This window comes from Apus apus, chromosome 7, assembly GCF_020740795.1.
Source record: "Apus apus isolate bApuApu2 chromosome 7, bApuApu2.pri.cur, whole genome shotgun sequence".
In the NCBI taxonomy this organism is placed as follows: domain Eukaryota; kingdom Metazoa; phylum Chordata; class Aves; order Apodiformes; family Apodidae; genus Apus; species Apus apus.
This window is the reverse complement of record NC_067288.1, coordinates 19044932-19062986: the sequence shown is the minus strand read 5'-3', so window position 1 is coordinate 19062986 and position 18055 is coordinate 19044932. Positions and strand designations below refer to the sequence as shown.

Below are 18055 nucleotides of genomic sequence, written 5' to 3'. Positions count from 1 at the left end.
GATTTTTCTCTGAGTGAGCTTAGCCAGAACAGTCCTAGGTGTTATGTGGACTGGGCACTAGAATGAGACATGGTACTTTCAGTGAATTTATTAAGGATCTTTTTTTTTTTTTTTTTTTTTTTTTTTGGTGCTTACTTATATTTAATAAGTATTGCTCATAAATTATTATACAGATTTTGTTGACTTGAAGAGAACAGAGAAATTTTCCATACCTCAGGCATTACACAGTGCTAATGCTCTAAGAAAATATTTACCAAAGAAAAATTGTACTGACACAATCAGATGAAACACTGTACTAAAATGAGAAATGAATGACTAAATGTCTTGCTCCGAGGAAGACGGAAAGAAAAATTGGTGATCAAAGCAAGAAGCCTTTGGTACCTATGAACAGTAGCACCATATTTAATTATATCAAACTGTGCATGGTGAGATTTAGGTTCTGCCACTTCTCACGCTAAGCAGAACCTGGATCATGCCTTTGATTTCAGTAGTGGTGTGTAAAACATGAAGCACTATTTGTGGTGGCCATGTGTGATATATTCCAGAGTAGAGATAGAGTCAGCTGATGTTATTTGCTGTCATTAAAAATTAAGCATCTAGCAACACAAAAATCTGTGATGCTGAGGGCACAGTTTTGTTTTTTTAGCAAAGAAATAGGTACTGCATTACAGCCGTCACTATGGTAACTCCTCTAGAATGGACTCACTGAAACACATTTCACCTGTGGCTAGTGGTGACAAATCAAATCAGAAAGCAGGGGGATGGATCCTCTACCCACACCACTCTATAACAGAGGACTGAATTCATTTAGCTAACCGAGTTATCCAAGTCTAAGATTAGCATGTGTGAGAAAAGGATCTTGTTCCTTATTCTTCAGGGTGAGAGGTTTAAATATTATGCATGATAAACAAATTTCTGATGCTGGTCTTCACCAAGAAGTAACAGTGATTCACTGATGTGCTGCATTTCCAGGTTACAGCCAGAACAAAGTAATTAATTTTACCTAGCTCTCCACCAGCTACTGTTATGTGGTATTGCACCCTTCTTTCTTGCTGTGTAAAAATTCAGATAACTTCACTTTGAAGGCAAAAATAAGAGGACAAAATGAGCACCTAAAACTAGAAGCACATATCTGCATATTACTGGAAAATTTACATCTTCCTGAATGCATTTTAAATGGTAAAAAAGTTCACACTGTGTCTATTAGTGACTGTCTTTCTTTGGTGACTCTCTCTCTCCATCTCTGAGGAAGCAAGCATGTGTATTGTATATTACTGTGGTTGTTGTGGTATGTATTATATTTATTTTTATTATAGAGAAGATTAAATGGTCATCTTAAAACCATGAAGAGGGTGCAGGGAAACAATGAGATCTACACAAATCTTTGAAACCACTACCCTCCTCCAAATAGAAGGCAAAAGTACTTTTACACTTAGCACTGTGAGTTTCAGATTTTTCAGTCTATTTTTCTATTTATTCCTTTGAAAAGAATCTTTACATGTGCCAGTGAAAAACAAAAGTGCTAAAAACATCCAAATCATCCTAGAAAAACAGCATGTGTAAGTAGACTGTTTGTAGATATAATCTCCCTAGTCTGACAGCTACCTGTGCCAAAACACTGAGGCTGTCCTGGTCATTTACATAGGAAAGTTGGTTAAAAAACCTCCACTGAGTAAAATTATATGCATGGAAAATGGAAATAGCTACAATTTGGCCCAGCAAGAGCTATCTCCTAATCTGATCCTCCCTGCTCTGATTACATTTTTATATGCAACATACATTATGTAACTGGTCTGCCTCCAGATTCCATGCATGGATCTGCTCATTCCAGTGAAGAATCCCAGTATGAAGATGTGAGAAAAATCCTGAGTTAGCTGCTCATGGGTGTAACAAATCGTCACATCTGAATGTTTTCAGTTTGCTGTTTCACTGGGCACTACTGTTGGGGTGAAGAGTATTTAGCATCACATTTGAATTCAGCAAGGGTTATAGGTGTTCAGCACCGGTAGAAATTAATCCACTTCAGCAGTAATTTAGGTCCCTTCTGTTTGTTTGGTGCTGAAAAATGGTGTGAAATTCTTAAGCACCACTGAGACTATGGTGTTTGATATAGGAGCATGTGCCTCACCAGCTAATGAAAATGGAGAGTTAGAGCCCCAGAAGCCCTCTGGTAATCGCATGCTGGCAGTGTACAATGTAAAGCACACAGGGACCTAAATGCTCTCTAAATGGAGAACATGAGATTTTACTATTTTTTTTTCACTGAACATAAAAAAATTGGAGAAAAACCATGCAGCTAACCAGCTGGATTGGAGAATTCAGTTCTTGTAATGTATGATTTTTTTCACACATTAATTTGCATATACTTCTCTACAAAATATTCCGAATCTTACCTTTAAACACACTGAAGCGGAAAACCTTGCTGAACTGATAACCAGATCTGTCGAATTTGGGACTTAATAATCTGATAGCCATTCTGCAGGCAGATGCCCTGAAAAAAAATCAGTGAGCATATTAACACCTTAATTAGTTTGCAACAAGTTTTTCATCTAGGAAGGAATCCAGATTATCCTTACATCACTTGAAGATCTGGAGCTGTGCTTCTACCCAGTGCCCTCAGGTGGGAGTAGATGAAACTTGCCACTTGCATGCTAGGTTCCTTAAGCACAGCATCAGCTAATGTCATCAGTATTGGAAGACCTGGCTTGGTTTCAAGCAAAACCACTGCAGCTAACATTCGGACCCGAGGATGAATTTTGTGATTCAGGAAAATCTCAAGGGTAATAGCCTGGACCTGAAAACAATAGATATACTCAAATTTACAGTATGTTTGCACATTTTGCTAGAAACCATTCATCATCTGTGAATGATCTCTTCATCACTAGTGCAGTAAAAAAAAAGTATTATTTAATTATTATGGCAACAGTGTTCTTGTTTCATAGTCTGAAGGCTGAAAGGGACATTACGGTAACATAGTCTGACTTGCAAAACACTCAAGGACAAGTAACTTCACTGGATAACTTCTGCATCAAATATATTACCCCTTTTTGAGCTACAGCAAAATGTATCTATAGCATAACTACTCTAGCTAAAAGAGATTTCATGGATCCATCACATACCTGAGAAGTGGTTTCAGTGATCACTTATCCCTACCCATAATGGTATGCCTTATTTATAATAATTTGATCTTGTGGAGCCCTTTCTGCTAAAAAAAAAAAAAAGCCAGAAATCTCTATGTCATGTAGGCAGTTTATACAACAAGTGTAATTTCCACAGCACTACTTCTGACCAATGTGTTGTTTAACCCTGGCAATATTCAGTATCCAGACTAGTTTTGTACTGGAACCTTTCTGATTTCCATGAGCTGCACTGAAGCTTTTCACTTCCACTTCAGAATGGATGTGGATGGTTTAGGCCGTTCTGGCACCCCTCTGCACATCCCTGTCCTGCCCGCCCAGCGCACGCCCACATGCTCCAACCACAAGGCTGATCCAGAAAACTTCAACAAACTCTGAAAATACCCTGACTGGTTTTGTCAATTTGCATATGTTGATTATCAGATACCAAGGGAAAATGATGCAGTGGCTGCTTTCTAAATGTAACTATCTTTTCAAATGATACAGTCAAAGAGACAGACCATGTATTAATTCTGTTTAATACAAACATAGGTGTGTAGCTAGCTGCAGACCAGGCATTAAATTGGTTCTATGAACAATGAAAAATCTGACCACAGGCATTAACTTGCTCCAGATCAATTTTTTCCAAAGGGAAAAAATAGGGGTGGCCTGGGTCACACGTGGAAAGCAGGGTCAAAGGGCAAACAGAGATACAGCATTGTTGTCAAACACCAAACTGGCTTTTTTCTTCCCCAGCAAATAGCTTAACTCCTAGCCTTGCTGTTTTTTCCTCCCCCTCTGCTTTTTCCCATCTAGCTCCTGCACTCTAGTAAATTGTTTCTTTATTCTTTTGCTTAAAAGCATACCCTGGCACACTATTGTCTGTGGATCAATATATGTACTCAAACTGGGAGTCACATGCAAAAAAATGAGTGTAATGGAAAAACTGATACAGATTAGTAGGAGAATAGTTAATGAAAGCTTTTATTTTACTGTTTCTATTAAGAATAGTCTTATATAAAACAAAAAATGCACTATTAGGAAAAAAATATTGAAAATGCTGCTTCCTTTTAGAAGCAGATTTCTTTAAGGTGAAAATGATTGTAAAGTGATGTCTGTGGTGGATGTGAGGATGTCTGTGTAATCATTGTACGTGATATCTAATCATTATCCTGTTCAGGGACAAAGTCACATTTATTAAATGTTCTGTTTATGACTTAAACCCACACAATGTCCGTAAATTTGTAATTAGGATGCAAACCTCTAGTATATATTTACAATAAGATCTGGTCTTGAATTATGATTAGATGTGACACTCAGTATTAAATGTCAGTTCTCTGAAAACCTTGTTTTGTGGTTCTCTCACATACCAAAGTTGAAGAGGCACTAAACACATTCTGGTCAATAATTTAGCTTTCTGTCTAATGTCCTTGGAAAATAAAGGTTTGCAGTGGAAATACTGATTTTTCTTCAACAATAGGGTAATGAATGTACCCTTTAAGTGGGATTTTTGTTGCTATCTGAAACACTAGGTTAATGTCAAAAAGAAGAAAACGTCAACTAATGGTTAGGTATTAAAAAATACACTTATTATGGCTATATTTTTTTTTTAATAAAATAAAAGAAATAAAAGGTATGCTTTCCCCCATCTCCCATCATCAATTAGCAGCCTTATGCTGGGTTGTCATAAGTGAAAGGAGGCAGCTTTGTGTCCTTACCATTTTGGGGTCTTTCATTCCTATGTTTTTCAGGGCTATCACAGCAGTTGCATGAACCTTGAGTGGCAGATCTGAGGCACTGGCTGCATATCCTGGCAAAAATTTCTTGATGTGCTTGATGCTGGCTGGATGTCCTACATTCCCAAGAGCTTTCAAAGCCAGGGAAATTTCTTCTGTGTTAGCCTTGCTCAGTGCCTCTCCTGCAAAGCCATGAAGTAACTGAAAAAAGAAAACAAATCTTCTGTTGAGTTCAATTCTAACTCTTATCTACATCCCATCCCCTATTCTGAGGTTTGACTTTGATAATTTCAGTTTGTTCAATTCATTTATTTTAAATATTTTCAAATTATTTTTGTCCTCATGAATATGACATTTTATTCATAGAACAAGCCTATCCAAGAAAGCTGCAATGAACAACTTCTTCATCAATATGCCTTAAAGTTATCAAGTAAGATTTTTAAAGGAAAAAATAATAGCTAGGAACTACTTCCCACTGCCTTTCAGGGTGAGCTGGGAACCCTTCAATAATGCTATTTGAATATCTCTAATGGTTGAAGGCAGGTGCAAAAACGCAGATACAGTTAAATTCTTCAGACCATTAAATAAGATTCCTGAATATATGGCTAGTGGTGGTGCCCCTAACTTCAGCTGTGACAGCCACTTTTTATTGTGGATTAGTAGCTGACAGTGTGATCATCAAGTCATTTTACAGTCTTTGTTGTAGCCAAGTGGATCACACATTTATGTGGCAAAATTAAAAATAGTTGTCTGAAGGCTGAATATGAGAATAAAACTAAATCCTAATAGAAAACTCTTTTCAATGCTAAAAAATGTCTCTAAAGAAGAAACCCTGAACTGTTGCAGAATAATTTCAATGCAGTTCCAATGCTATAAAATATCACATTTGAGATCCACTGATGGTGTGAAAACAGTCCATCTGATATTGCTAATTGAATGAATGGTCATTTGAAATGCATTGAATAAGCCTATACAATCATTTGCTTTGGGAAAGAACTTCCATTCCCTGGCATTGGGCTTAGATTTAATTAGCTCAAGGGCACTGGGGGCAGTTGAAACGCAGGAGATACATGTAGGAATGTCAGCCATGCCTGTGTACTGCAGGAAAAAAAACATGGCAGGCACATGATGTATTTGGAACACCCTACTCTTACTGGGGTGGTGGAATGACCAGCGTTGAAGATTGAAAACACCTATTTCTCTTTCCTTCTGTATCACGGTCTGGGTGGCCAACCTCTGTAAATCATGGCATGCATGTCTAAAATGGAGAAATGTTATTTACTACCTATTTAAATTGTTTTCAGGCCTGCTGTTTAAAAACAGTGTCAAACAGGGAGGATACTACTATTATTAAAAACTTCCAGTCTGTGTGGATGACTGGGCTCTGCTTCTGGCTGAGAAATGGCCAGGCTACATGAGTGGGCAAGCTCTTGGGCTTTCATGCCATTTAGTTTATTTACAAGTATATGTAAGTCCCTATATTTAAAGTGTTTCAGAGCAGTGCCATGGGACTTCATTAATAATTGGCAATAAAGCACTCAGAGATACTCAGATAGAAAGCGCTATGACTTACATGCTTCTTCCTCTCACTCTCGTGTGTTAATCTAAAGATAAAAATGTGGTATTTAACCAACTGGGGATTGTTTCCCCAAAAGAAGCACTGTAGTGAAGTGGAATTCAGGTTTCTGAATAATGAAGAAAGAAGTCAAGGCTTAGTTTTTCTTCTACACAATAAACAATGCAGTTACCTGGAGACATTCAGAGCAGGAGTCTGATGAAGAGCACTGTTTGTGGCAGAGTGACGCGTAACTGAGGTAGCAAAACTTTCCAAGTATAGTGGGTGAGCGTGGGCAATGTTTTTTCACGATGAGCTGGAGAGAAAGCAGTTGTTTGTTAGCACCATTAGTGAAGAGCAACAACATTAAAAAAAATGTTTCCGTCAAAACCAAGGTTTTGATATTTTTTGATTGATGGATTTATAGCTAATCAGTGGATATTACTATATTTGAAAATGCAATTGTAAAGTAATTCCAACTAACATCTGGAAGGCAGATCTTTCATTTTTATAGTGTTCCAGATTTAAACTTGGCGTAGACTGTAATCCAAAGGGAGGAAATCAGTTCTGGAATGGAAAAACACACTTTATGCGAGAAACATTAATAATTGTTTCATAATTGCCTCAGCTATAGGTACAAAATACTTGAGATACATTGTGAATGGACCTCAGTACTTTGGGCAGACAGGAATATTTTGTATAAATGTAGGAGCTGACAGGAGGCATCAGCCCACTGCTTCCTTGAGTGGGAAGCAGAGCATTACAGCACAGTAACAGCCAGGTTGTCACAGCTTTCACAGAGGGCAAAACTCTAGTCTGAGATACATGGTCTTTACCTAGGATAGGCAGAGATAAGTTCCTGCAACTGAGACTAGAATTATACCCTGCAGAAATGGAAAAATTGTAAAAATCGTTAGGCTTTCTCCTCCACATTGGCACAATTCCCTTATTTTCAATAGATCTTCTCCAATTTATACCCATCCTGCTAGGTCAATCAGGACAAATACAGGATAAAACAAATAGATATTTCTTACTCCCTTGTCTTTGTACACACTCAGATATCTAATCTGATGTAACTGTAAAGTACATTTGCACAAAGGGAGGCTGGAAACCACTGTTAGCAGCAATAACCTCTGTCACTGAGAGGTATTTTTCTGGATTCATTTTTGTCCTTTTGATTTGCATTCTCCTTCCCTTAAGACAGACAGGAAATAAACTCCTTTCAACCTCACTAGGGGATATAAACCCTTTATATTATCAAAGCCTTCACAATCTTGTCAAAGGAATAAATAGGACAGATGTCAAAATCAATAATGAGCGATTCGAGAGTGTTGAACAAATCCTACCGTCGCTTCCTCCATCACGTCCTGAGTTGGTGGGCTCGAGTGCAGAGCCACAAACACCGTCTGAGCTGCTTCCCAGCTGGTGAGCTCTTGCCTTTCCATTTTATGCCTCAAGAACCTGAGTGCACGGTGACTGGCAACTGCAGGAATTATATCCAAAATGTAGCGCCTGCAATGGGAAAGGCAAGGTCCATTTTCCACATCTGCATGTTAACATGGTCATTCCAGATGGTCTCCAACAGGGTCTGTCAGCAGAAGCATCACCACTTGTACTGCTTGTACCTGTACACTGGCCGACTGGAAAACTGCTTCCATACTGACTCATAATTCTCCTCATTCGCTGCACGGAAGAGGTGCAGAAGCTTGAGAGCTTTTGCTGGTGCATCACTGGGAAGCTTTTCAGATGTGGTCTCTACTAGGTCTTGCAGGCTTTCCTCTATCTGCAGGAAGATTAAAACGCACAAAGTTTACATGCCTAGTTTTCCACATGCAAGGATTCTAACCTCCAACAAAGAGTCTGTTCAGTGGATGAATTTTACCTGGCTCTCCACATCTTTTATTTTGAATAAGTGGACAGGGAGCTGAAGCAATTCACTGCTGAACTGGTACTGAAGTGATCCACGATTCTGGAATTCTTTTGGTGGGACCTCTGCCATGTGCTTTTGCACATCTGTCAAAGCAAGTTTCTGCCTGGAATGTAGGAAGCCAGAGAGGTAACATCACAAGTTGCAGGGTACAAGCTAAAAAGAGAGCAGTATTTCAGCCTCCCTACATTGCAATGCAGCTACTAGTGTTACAAAAGGGTTTTGATACTGAGGGGCAAAAGCACTTACAAATAATTGTGTTTGGACAGGGTGCTCAGAATCACACTCTGAGAAGGTATGCACTTACTCAGCAGGGCTCAGGTAAGAGCCTTTACCTTCCTTTGGGAGTAATATGGCTTGAGAATTTAAGGAAGAAGTGGGAGCTGAGAAGCTGTGGTCCAAACAAGATCACAGGAATTGTGTTGTGTCTTAAGGAGTAAATTCAAAATTAGAGAAAAATAACTGATGGGAATTTTTTTATAAATTATCACTTAATTTAAACCTTTTAAGAAGTTCATAAAAGCTCTTATGTGTCTGTGCGTCCTGGAAGCTTCAAAAGCTTTTTTTTCAAAAGCTTTCAGAAGCTTCAAAAGGAACTGAAAAACTTTAGATAACGTAAGAAATGCTACAATATTTTTATTTGCACTGTTAAAATTCCTTCTCCATTTTGCCTGGCAATCTGAATTTCCCGGGGACTGCAGAAGGTAAAAGGTTCTCATGAAGTTTCAAATTGGGCTTCCCAAGGAAAAAGTGAGATAAATTCAGGATTAATTTTTGGAAACTTTACAAGGAGAACCAAAGCTTCATCCTTTGTTATTATGAATTCCAATGAGAGTTTGTCTTTGCAAACATCTTCTGTCTGCTACATTTTCAGCTAAAGAGATGCATCCTATTCCATCAATTATGTTTAAAATAAGTCATTTAGGACACTATAATAAAGTTAGGCATTTATACTGAACAACTGAAAGCATTCCAAAAGAAATATTGATGTACTACACAGTATCTCAAAATCTCTGTAGAAAATTGGTGTGTTTATTTTGAGATCTCTACGATGATCTTCTGTATCATTTCTATCCACTCCTTCCATATGGATTGCAGAGAACTGCTGTAGAAAATAGGATAAAACTGCTTTGCAGGCAAGACACTGAAATTTGAATAGAAATCGCTGCCGAATCAGCAGAGATTTTTTTCTCTCTTGAAGTTTTATACAATATTATTGAAAGGGCATGTGGGTCAGAAAGTATAGCATCAGGTACACTTGGACTGATTTAACTCCCCCCTCCAGAACATGATGAATCTATTATGTCTTCATCTTCATTGTATCAGGAAGAGATATATCTGCCTAGTATTGATGGGAAAATGTTATACTCCGAGGAGAAGAACAAATGAATACTAAAGACAGGATTAAATCTGTGAAACAATAGTAAACCTCTCCTGGCTTTGAAAGATCCTGCAAGAGGCTTATGCTGAACAGGTCTGAAAACTCAGCTACAAATATTAGATTTTTTTTATTATTATTTTTTTATTTTTTACACAGAAAAATGCATTGTAGAAAAAACTTCTGAAGACTTGGGTGACATGTCCACATCTTCCCAGCTAACTTATGTTTGTCCCCATCTGCTAGGTAATGCTAAAGATATAAAGGAAATGGATAAAAGTAAGGGCACTACTTTTTCCAGGGGCTCCACACCTGAGGGATAACAGTAAAGGAGTCTATGCCCCTTGCAGAAGAAGAGTTTAAATCAGCAAAAGTCTATTGCCTCCAAACTAATGCTCACTCACAACAACCTATAATTCAATTAAGCACTGCAGTTGTATCTGTCTTCACCATGATTGCATGAAATAGTAAAGCCACTTTCACCTTTACTGCTCTTTTGTTTTGTTTCGCTTTCTTTAGCCAGACTGAATATGTTAATCATAATAATTAAATCAATCAGCAATATATTGACATGAACTTTCTGATGTTGCAGTTTCCAAAACTATGTAATATCCCAATAGATTGTTGCACAAACTAATGAAGGAATGCAAGATTACAGCAGCTGGAGTGGCATTGGTGCATATTCTCTGTACAGTAAATGTTATGCAAAAAGCCTCCCACTCCAGCAGGGCACCCCCTTCTACACAGTCTGTTACTAAAGCAAGTAACTAAAAATTTTTCAATAGGTGATTTTTTGACCTCTGAAAGTTGGAGCCTTGAGCTAAAAATGAGCCAGGTTTCAAGTTCTTAGATAACCGTGATTCTCATTTTGCCCAAACTTGTTTAACAAATATGCAAAATTTCCTGTAGAAAAGCAAATGAATTTTACATGCTTTGTGCACAATCTTTTTGCAATAAAACCCAATTTTCTATTGAGAAACTGTTTTGATGGGAGATTTGCAAGCAGCCCATTGCACTTAGGAAGTACATAGGAATCTAAAGTCTTATCTAGGTTTCTTGTGAACTAGTCTCCAGAGTCTCTTCTTGCATTATTGTTTTCCAGGGAACTCTCTTTCAGTGAGTAACTGTCTCTCACAGTATTTTACTGAAAATATATTAGTTCACAATTTTTCAGATGGAATTACATTTGTTTTGGCTTTTATGACATAAAACAAATAACCCTGAGAAATAAAATAGTCAAATCCTGCCAAGTTTACCTAACAGAATTTGGATAGCGATGTGCATGTTTCAGATTTACAACTAACAGTGAAGGTAGTTTTTATGAACTGTTTGGGATTTTATGTAATTAAATACTGGCAAACAATAGGCTGTGGAAGGAAAGGATTTATTTCAGTTATAGAGTTTGACCAAATTACTATGAGGCTGAGGTAGTTGCTGAATTAAAGGCATATGTACAGTACCTTGCTTCTACTATAGCATTTCCTCCTGTTATCTCATTGAAGGGTGAAAACTGGTGAATTTCCTCAACATCAGCTTGTGTAATTACAGCTTCATTACGTGTATATTTTATTTTATAATTGTAAGTAGCAGTTGCTCGGGAATTCTTGTTTCTCTTTACAGTATTAAAAAAAAAAAAAAAAAAAAGGAAAAAAAAAAGGAGAAAGTCATTGAACTTCTAAATTCTGAGTCTAGAAGCTATTACACCACTCACTTCAGCCTACGTTTTTTTCCAGGGCTGTTGTGTTTATTGCCCATATTAGTGCTTTATGTGAATTCTGCATGCTCACTTCCATGGGAGAGGTCAGACACACTGCCTGGCTCCCTTACTGTTAGCTGTTTTTGTCCTTTCCTAAATCTAAGTCATTGTTTATTTCTGTGAGAAGGAGACACATTTTCTGAAGAGAGCAGCAGTATAATCCACACAATTTCTTATTTCAGAGGGAGTATTATGCTAAGATGCACTAGTATCTATCTTGAACAGCAGAAACTGGACATCATGACTATCTTTTTTACTCAATAGAGTAGGTGAATTAATTCGTGCTGGTATTAATGGTTTCCAAGCCAGCTAATTCAAGATAGTTGAAGTGTGCCTGCAGTATATGACAGTCTGCAGCAGAGACCTCTGCTGCTCTGTGGTTCTGATTTTCATACAGTAAGAAAATGTTGGTAACTAGATGCAGAAGATCTTACTCTTCTCTCATTTTAAGCGTAACAAAGCAAGAGGTAACATGGATGCCAAATGGCTCCCTGTATACGGATATAATACACTCTAATTTACCTGCTGGCAGGTCTGGCATGGTTGAGTGTATGCTGAGCCTGTGACCATTTGAACTTTCTCTTCACAACTGTTCAGGTCCTTGGATTTTGTCACGTAGACTAAGTTCACTCTCTTTTTCTCCTGGATTGCATAGGTTGTGTTGCAAATACCTTCAATCCCAGCCTGGTAAAAATGAGAATGGGATCAGAGAAGTTCACCCCTATGCAAAACTTCTTCAATTTCCCACATGGACTTTCCTGCTTAATTCTGTATTTTCAAAATTCCTGATAGAAATTAATGCTTTTTAGTTATGGTACTCTCCAAAAGCAAGATCTGGATGATCATTACTCTCATTGCTTTTTAACACGTTTCCAGTAAGCCAAAACAGCGTTTCACTGAGAGAACTAAAATTCTCAAGAGTTTCACTGAGACAAGTCTTGGAGGCTCAGAAAAGGTAACAATTTCCAGATAGAGCTGTCAATTATGAAATACAATTTAAGGAATATTAATAAAAAGTGCCAAAATAATTTGATCACTCAGAATAAAATCTCAATAGCACAGTACTTTAAGGTTGAAGATGAAATTCTGCCCTTAAAATTTTCTTTTATAGACAGCTTATAAATGCGTATGGAACAGGCCTTGCAATATTGAATGATCTGTCACAATATGAACAGTAATAGTTAAAGAGAATTTCAGGATAGCAGAGTTGTGATTGTTGGTTTTCTTGAGTTTGCAGTTTTAGCTCTGATCTTCAATAATACTTCAAGAATATATATATTTATAAGAGCTCTTAAATCTCCTCAGTAAGCGATGAGATTTTGCAGAAGAAAAATATTTTATTGGATTTTAGGAGGAAGGGTTATTGTCATGATTTTTTTTAATGTTACTGATAGCACAGCCACTCCAGAGAGCAGCTCTGGGCTATGTCAGAACAGCTAAATTGTGGCAAGATATACTCACTTCATCTCTAGCTTAACACTATTCCTGAACACACTGTGGCTTCTGTAAGGGCAAGCAATAAGAATTGCCCAAGCTTTCTGATAGACTTGCACTCTGCAAATACAGCTGTGGGGCTCCTCTTCATGGCAAAGTAGAAACATACAGACTTTAAATGGGCATGTTCAGCCCATCAGGCTCAGTGGAATACAGTAGTCTCCTGTCTAGCTGGACTTTCTAGCTGTGTGCAGTTCATGGCTAGTTCAGATAACCTTAACCTTACACTCTGAAGGATGTGATGCAGACTTTCCCCAGTTAGTCCTTGAAATCTCTCTGCAGTTCTGATTTTGGGAAGAATAATGCTTATATTCCTTTAGAGAGAGATTGTCAAGCAAGGGTGCCAATGTTCATTAAACAGTTACTGCCAGAGAAAAGCAAAGAAACACTTGGAAATTATTCTGCGAGGTGAAATCCCATATATTGCTCATCAACAAGAGTAGGACATACTGCTAACCGAATTAGAAATAACAAAGATATAAACTAGATAAAAGAAAATAGCACTACAGAATATGCAAAACCGCTGCCCAAGTTTTCATGTGTAACAAGCAGTGTGAAATATTAAATAATGTATTTCCTTTCCCAGAAACAACACTACTTACATTAAAAAATAAAAAATATATATATTTAAAGTTACTCCAGTCTGCATTTTCAATAAAAATAACATGAAAGTATAATAATTTCAAGGTTTTTGCTGAGCTCTGAATCGAATGTAGTCTAATCAATGTAAATACGGTTTTGCAAAAAATAAACACATTGCAATTTCTGTGGTGAATAGTAATATCAGATGATTTACCTTGACTAAGATATTAAAACCTGAAAAACAGTAGAAATTCCAATAGAGCATCAGCTCCAGCTGTCAAAGCTATTACAGTAATGTCATGGCATATATATTGTTTTCCTCCTAAAAGAGGAGCGAGAAGAGATTAAATTATACATGATTGGTAAAAAAGTCAAATTACTGTTATTGTGGTTTTAATCTTGTGCTGTATGTTTAAGCTTATTTTAATACAGTATTCAAATTTTACGTGGACTTCAGCTTTCATAAGAGTTTACTTTCTGTAGAATCACATGTCAGATTTTCTAAGGGTCTAATGCTTCAAATGTATTTTAAAAAAAATATTTTCATCAGCTAGATTAAAAATCTGCTATTCTGTTGTCCTTTTGGGCTTCAGCTCTATCAAAGGTTGTCTGATAAGAACAATTTAATAATGATTTCCCCAGATTAAGTGTGTCTTGTTAGTGAAGTTTATGTCAAAGATGAATCCAGAAAATGCAGTAGGAGTATCTGAAGGCTTACTTATTTGTAAAGCAACCACCATGGCCAAACCCAAAAGCTCACCTCCTGTAAACTGTATGAATGCTGCATCTTCTTTATACTTATCTCCAGCACATTCAGGACTCCTCTGTAGATGTTCAGACCATCATCCGAGACAGAATCAGGAGCCATAAGGTTTCCAACATGGCCATGGCTATACTCAAACTTGATAGGGTTACTGAGTTGCCCTGTTAGTACCTGGGCTAGTTTGAGTGATCGAGAGAATGAGCTTGTAGGCCAGACACCATTGTACTCTGCTGCTTCGATTGAGTGAATCTGGAACAGAGGGGGAATATAATTCCTCTTTAATTTTTCAGTTAACATTTTTCAATACACATAAGGGTCTAAAGCCTTACGTATGTCAAAAATAACACTTTCAAATAACACAAAGCCTCTTCACAGGGAAAAGTTAAAAACTGTCATTTAAACATAGCCACTATTGCTATACATATTTCTACACATAAAAGGAGAGTAATGTAAATGACTGTGATATTTCCACAGTCACTGCACTCTGTTCTGTTTCATAGATAATCCATATTGCCAAAGGTTGACTTGTATGAAGAAATGAGCCAGAGAAGAGCTGCATGAAGCAGGTTGCTACCCAAAAGTAGTACAGAAGTTCTGCAGGAAATTGCAGGAGAAAGTTAATGTTGCATAAAGCATCATTAGCTCCTGTTGTGAACTCTGTCATCTCCCTCGCTGGGGTCACAGAGCACAGACAGCAGTCAGAAACTAATAACAACATGGCTGCTGGGCCATCCAGATAGTCATAATTAGCTTGAGCAGTGGAGAGCAGATTACAAAAATGGTCCTACACATTTTGCTGCAAAGCTGGCAGCTCAGACACAGCCCCCAGTCCCACTCGGCACTTCACACTCCTGCCTCAACCTTGGGCACATCCAAGCAAGTAGAAAGTTGTGCTAAACTATGCATAACTCGAGTGATTTCTGCACCCTGGGAACAGAGCATGTTTAGCTTAGTTTCTCAAAGGACCCTTCCCTTCTATATATTTTGACAATTTAAAGAGACTTTTCTCTGACACCTCAGGCTGGCGATGTGATGCAAGACGCGGATTAATTTCTCAAAAAGCCACACAAACTAAATCCTCACACAGCAGGTCACTGGAGACTGCACTTTCATATTTATTTTTGTTATTGTTGGTGGAGATCACTGCCAACCCCAGTAACTGAAGCTTACAGAGGCGGCGGTTACGGAGCAAATCCCTCATGCTGCCTCTTGGACATGCTTCTGGCATACTGTGCACAGGCAGGTTTGGGACCATTCTGCAGGGTCAGGGCGAGGTAGTTTTCCTTAGCCCTCGGGGCCCAGTCAGGACTTAAGCTGCCTGCTAGGTTTTGAACACAGCTGGCAATTCCTACCTGTGGATTTGTGATGAAAAAATTGTCAGCTGGAAACCACCCAGGGAACACAGCTTTTTCCTTGGGCTGAACGTGAACTAGTAGACTACAGACAAAGACTAACTCCCTGAACCATCCCTCCAAAGTGACTAATTTAAATATAACAGCAGCAAAATAAACTCCCAGAGCAACAGGGAATAAATGTATCATTATCTTTCACTTAGAACTTGTCCCAAAATAACTTTTTTTTCCCCTTCTTATTTTCTTGCCTGAAATTCTTTCTGTATTTATTTTTTAAAATGAAACTTTTTACCAAATACACAGGTGAAGTGATATTGGAAGGTTTTAGGAAACAGAAGTATATTTTTTGTAAAGATTCACCCTGGCACACTAAGAACTGTTTTGGCAGGAATAGGGCAGGTTGTATGGCAAACACAAGACTGCTTTTGCCTCCTCTCTGCCAGGAAAGCCTTCTGCTCACCCACATAGATGTGTGGCTCTTATTTCCTTGGTTTTTTTTTCAAAAAAAATCCAGCCATTTTCAAAGGTCATGGAAAAGCAATGTGCCCTGTCTAGATCTATTATAATTCGAACTTATAAAAATACCTAGTAGCAGAAGGCTAATTCAGGCTGGAAGGCTACAGCATTTAGAAGTATTTATCAAACAGTCACCAGTCTTTTTAATCTGCAGTTTTCAATTTTCCAAATAAAAGCTTATAAAAAGATCTTTTTTCTTCCACATATAAAGAAGACTAAGTTGAATTTGTGTAAGGCAATTGAAGAATGTGTTTCAACACATTAATTAGAAACACATATAGGCTTCTGTTAAAGGCAAAAGTGTTTTTCGCATAATCAGAACTCTTAGCAATTACTCAGCATGCAGTAAAAATATACAATTGAGGATGACATAGAATGTCATTTGGGAGCCTGCAGAAAAAGAAGTCACCAGATGACATTAATTATGCTAAATATTGAATCACATCCAGCTACTGTCACATGTTTTATTACCCTTCCTTTGCTGGTTATGAAATCAGTTGATTAAATAATCCTAGATTGTACAGTTTGGAACAAATGGATTGTTCCAGTAATAAATTAGTGTGTGTTTCCAATTATATTCCATTGTCTCCCTGACCACAAAGCAGAAGAAACTGTTCAAGCCCAAGTTTGGCTTCAGCTGAGAATTACCTGGCAAAGTGCAAACAGGATTTAGGACACTGCATAAAAAACAGTGTTAGTTACATTCTCCCTGAGTAAGCACAATACATGATGAAACTTAATTACTTCCTAAAAGCTTAAAAAATAAGTCAAGTATGAAGAAAATGTTACCTTTCAAATTGAATACATTTTCTTACCCTAATAAGACAAAGTTTTGGCCCAATACCACTAATTTCCACTTTACTTTTTATTCTTATTCCAGCTCTTGCAAGTCCTTTCTCTGGAAGTCCACTGAGAAGCGTGCTTTCATAATCAAATGTATAAACCTTGTTTTCACTGAAATCAGGTTCTGGAAAGAAATGGTTCCCATAAAACATTAGCTGTTACAAAGTTGCATTAAGCATCGATATACCTTCCAGATTCTATTTTGAATTTCACTCATTATAATTATATTAGCCCATAGGAAAATTACTTACGGTAATTAAGATGCTGGCTCCCTGAAAGAGAAGGAAAAAAAAAAAGGAGTAATGAAATGACAAAGCAAAAAACCCCTCACCAACAACCCAAAATGTTAATGTATTTTAGTCTGAAAGGCTATATCTCATCTTGTACATACAGCATAGCTTTCTAATTAACTTCACTTCTAGTTCAACACATAACCAAAAGCCTTTTTTCCCTAAACAAACAAACAAATAAATAAAACCATGTTTCTATAAAATGTTAATGTTCATGTTTGTAAAGGAACTATATTTAGATTCTGAAACCTTTTCCTAAATCTGTTCTTTTAAATTCATCAAAGCAGAGAATTACTTACCCACCAGCGTTAAAACCAGGGCTAATACCAAGCCCCTCATGATGGGGATAAAGTAAAGGTGAACAGGCTGGGTTGTCTTTTATAAAGGTATGTGCTATCACATGTTTCTTTTGGCATGCTGAGTAGACAAATAAGCATATTTTAGAACCTGTATTGATCAATCAAAAAATAAACATTTCTAAGGTCACGAATTCTAACAACTTCAAATCGCCCCATAATTTAAACTAATTTACTATGTGAATCAGAGATTTCATTTTCAAAATATCCTGCTTGTTATTTTTTGCCATTTCTCTGCATTGAAATTCAACAGTAAAACAATAATTAAAATTTAAAATTAAATAAAAATACTCCCTCTTCAGTCTCCTGATGATTTGCTCTTGCCCAAGGGCCACAGCTTTGGAGACTCACATTGCTGTCATATTGAAACTCTACTTTTAGAGGAGAATTT

At 37.4% G+C, this 18055-nt stretch overlaps 1 protein-coding gene across 1 annotated transcript in view; it reads right to left on the bottom strand.

The window, feature by feature from the left end:
- LOC127386984 (vitellogenin-1-like) overlaps nt 1-17647 on the bottom strand; it is a 42519-nt gene extending 24872 nt beyond the window's left edge. Inside the window, exons 1-13 of the mRNA XM_051624786.1 lie at nt 17608-17647; nt 17270-17290; nt 16991-17142; nt 14305-14556; nt 11991-12152; nt 11173-11324; nt 8290-8440; nt 8033-8190; nt 7754-7919; nt 6601-6723; nt 4835-5053; nt 2577-2794; nt 2394-2491 (exon numbers count right to left, since the gene is read on the bottom strand). Of these exons, the coding sequence (XP_051480746.1) occupies nt 2394-2491; nt 2577-2794; nt 4835-5053; nt 6601-6723; nt 7754-7919; nt 8033-8190; nt 8290-8440; nt 11173-11324; nt 11991-12152; nt 14305-14556; nt 16991-17142; nt 17270-17290; nt 17608-17647 (1912 nt within the window). The remainder of the gene's footprint in view (nt 1-2393; nt 2492-2576; nt 2795-4834; nt 5054-6600; nt 6724-7753; nt 7920-8032; nt 8191-8289; nt 8441-11172; nt 11325-11990; nt 12153-14304; nt 14557-16990; nt 17143-17269; nt 17291-17607) is intronic.
- Nucleotides 17648-18055: the final 408 nt, after the last annotated feature.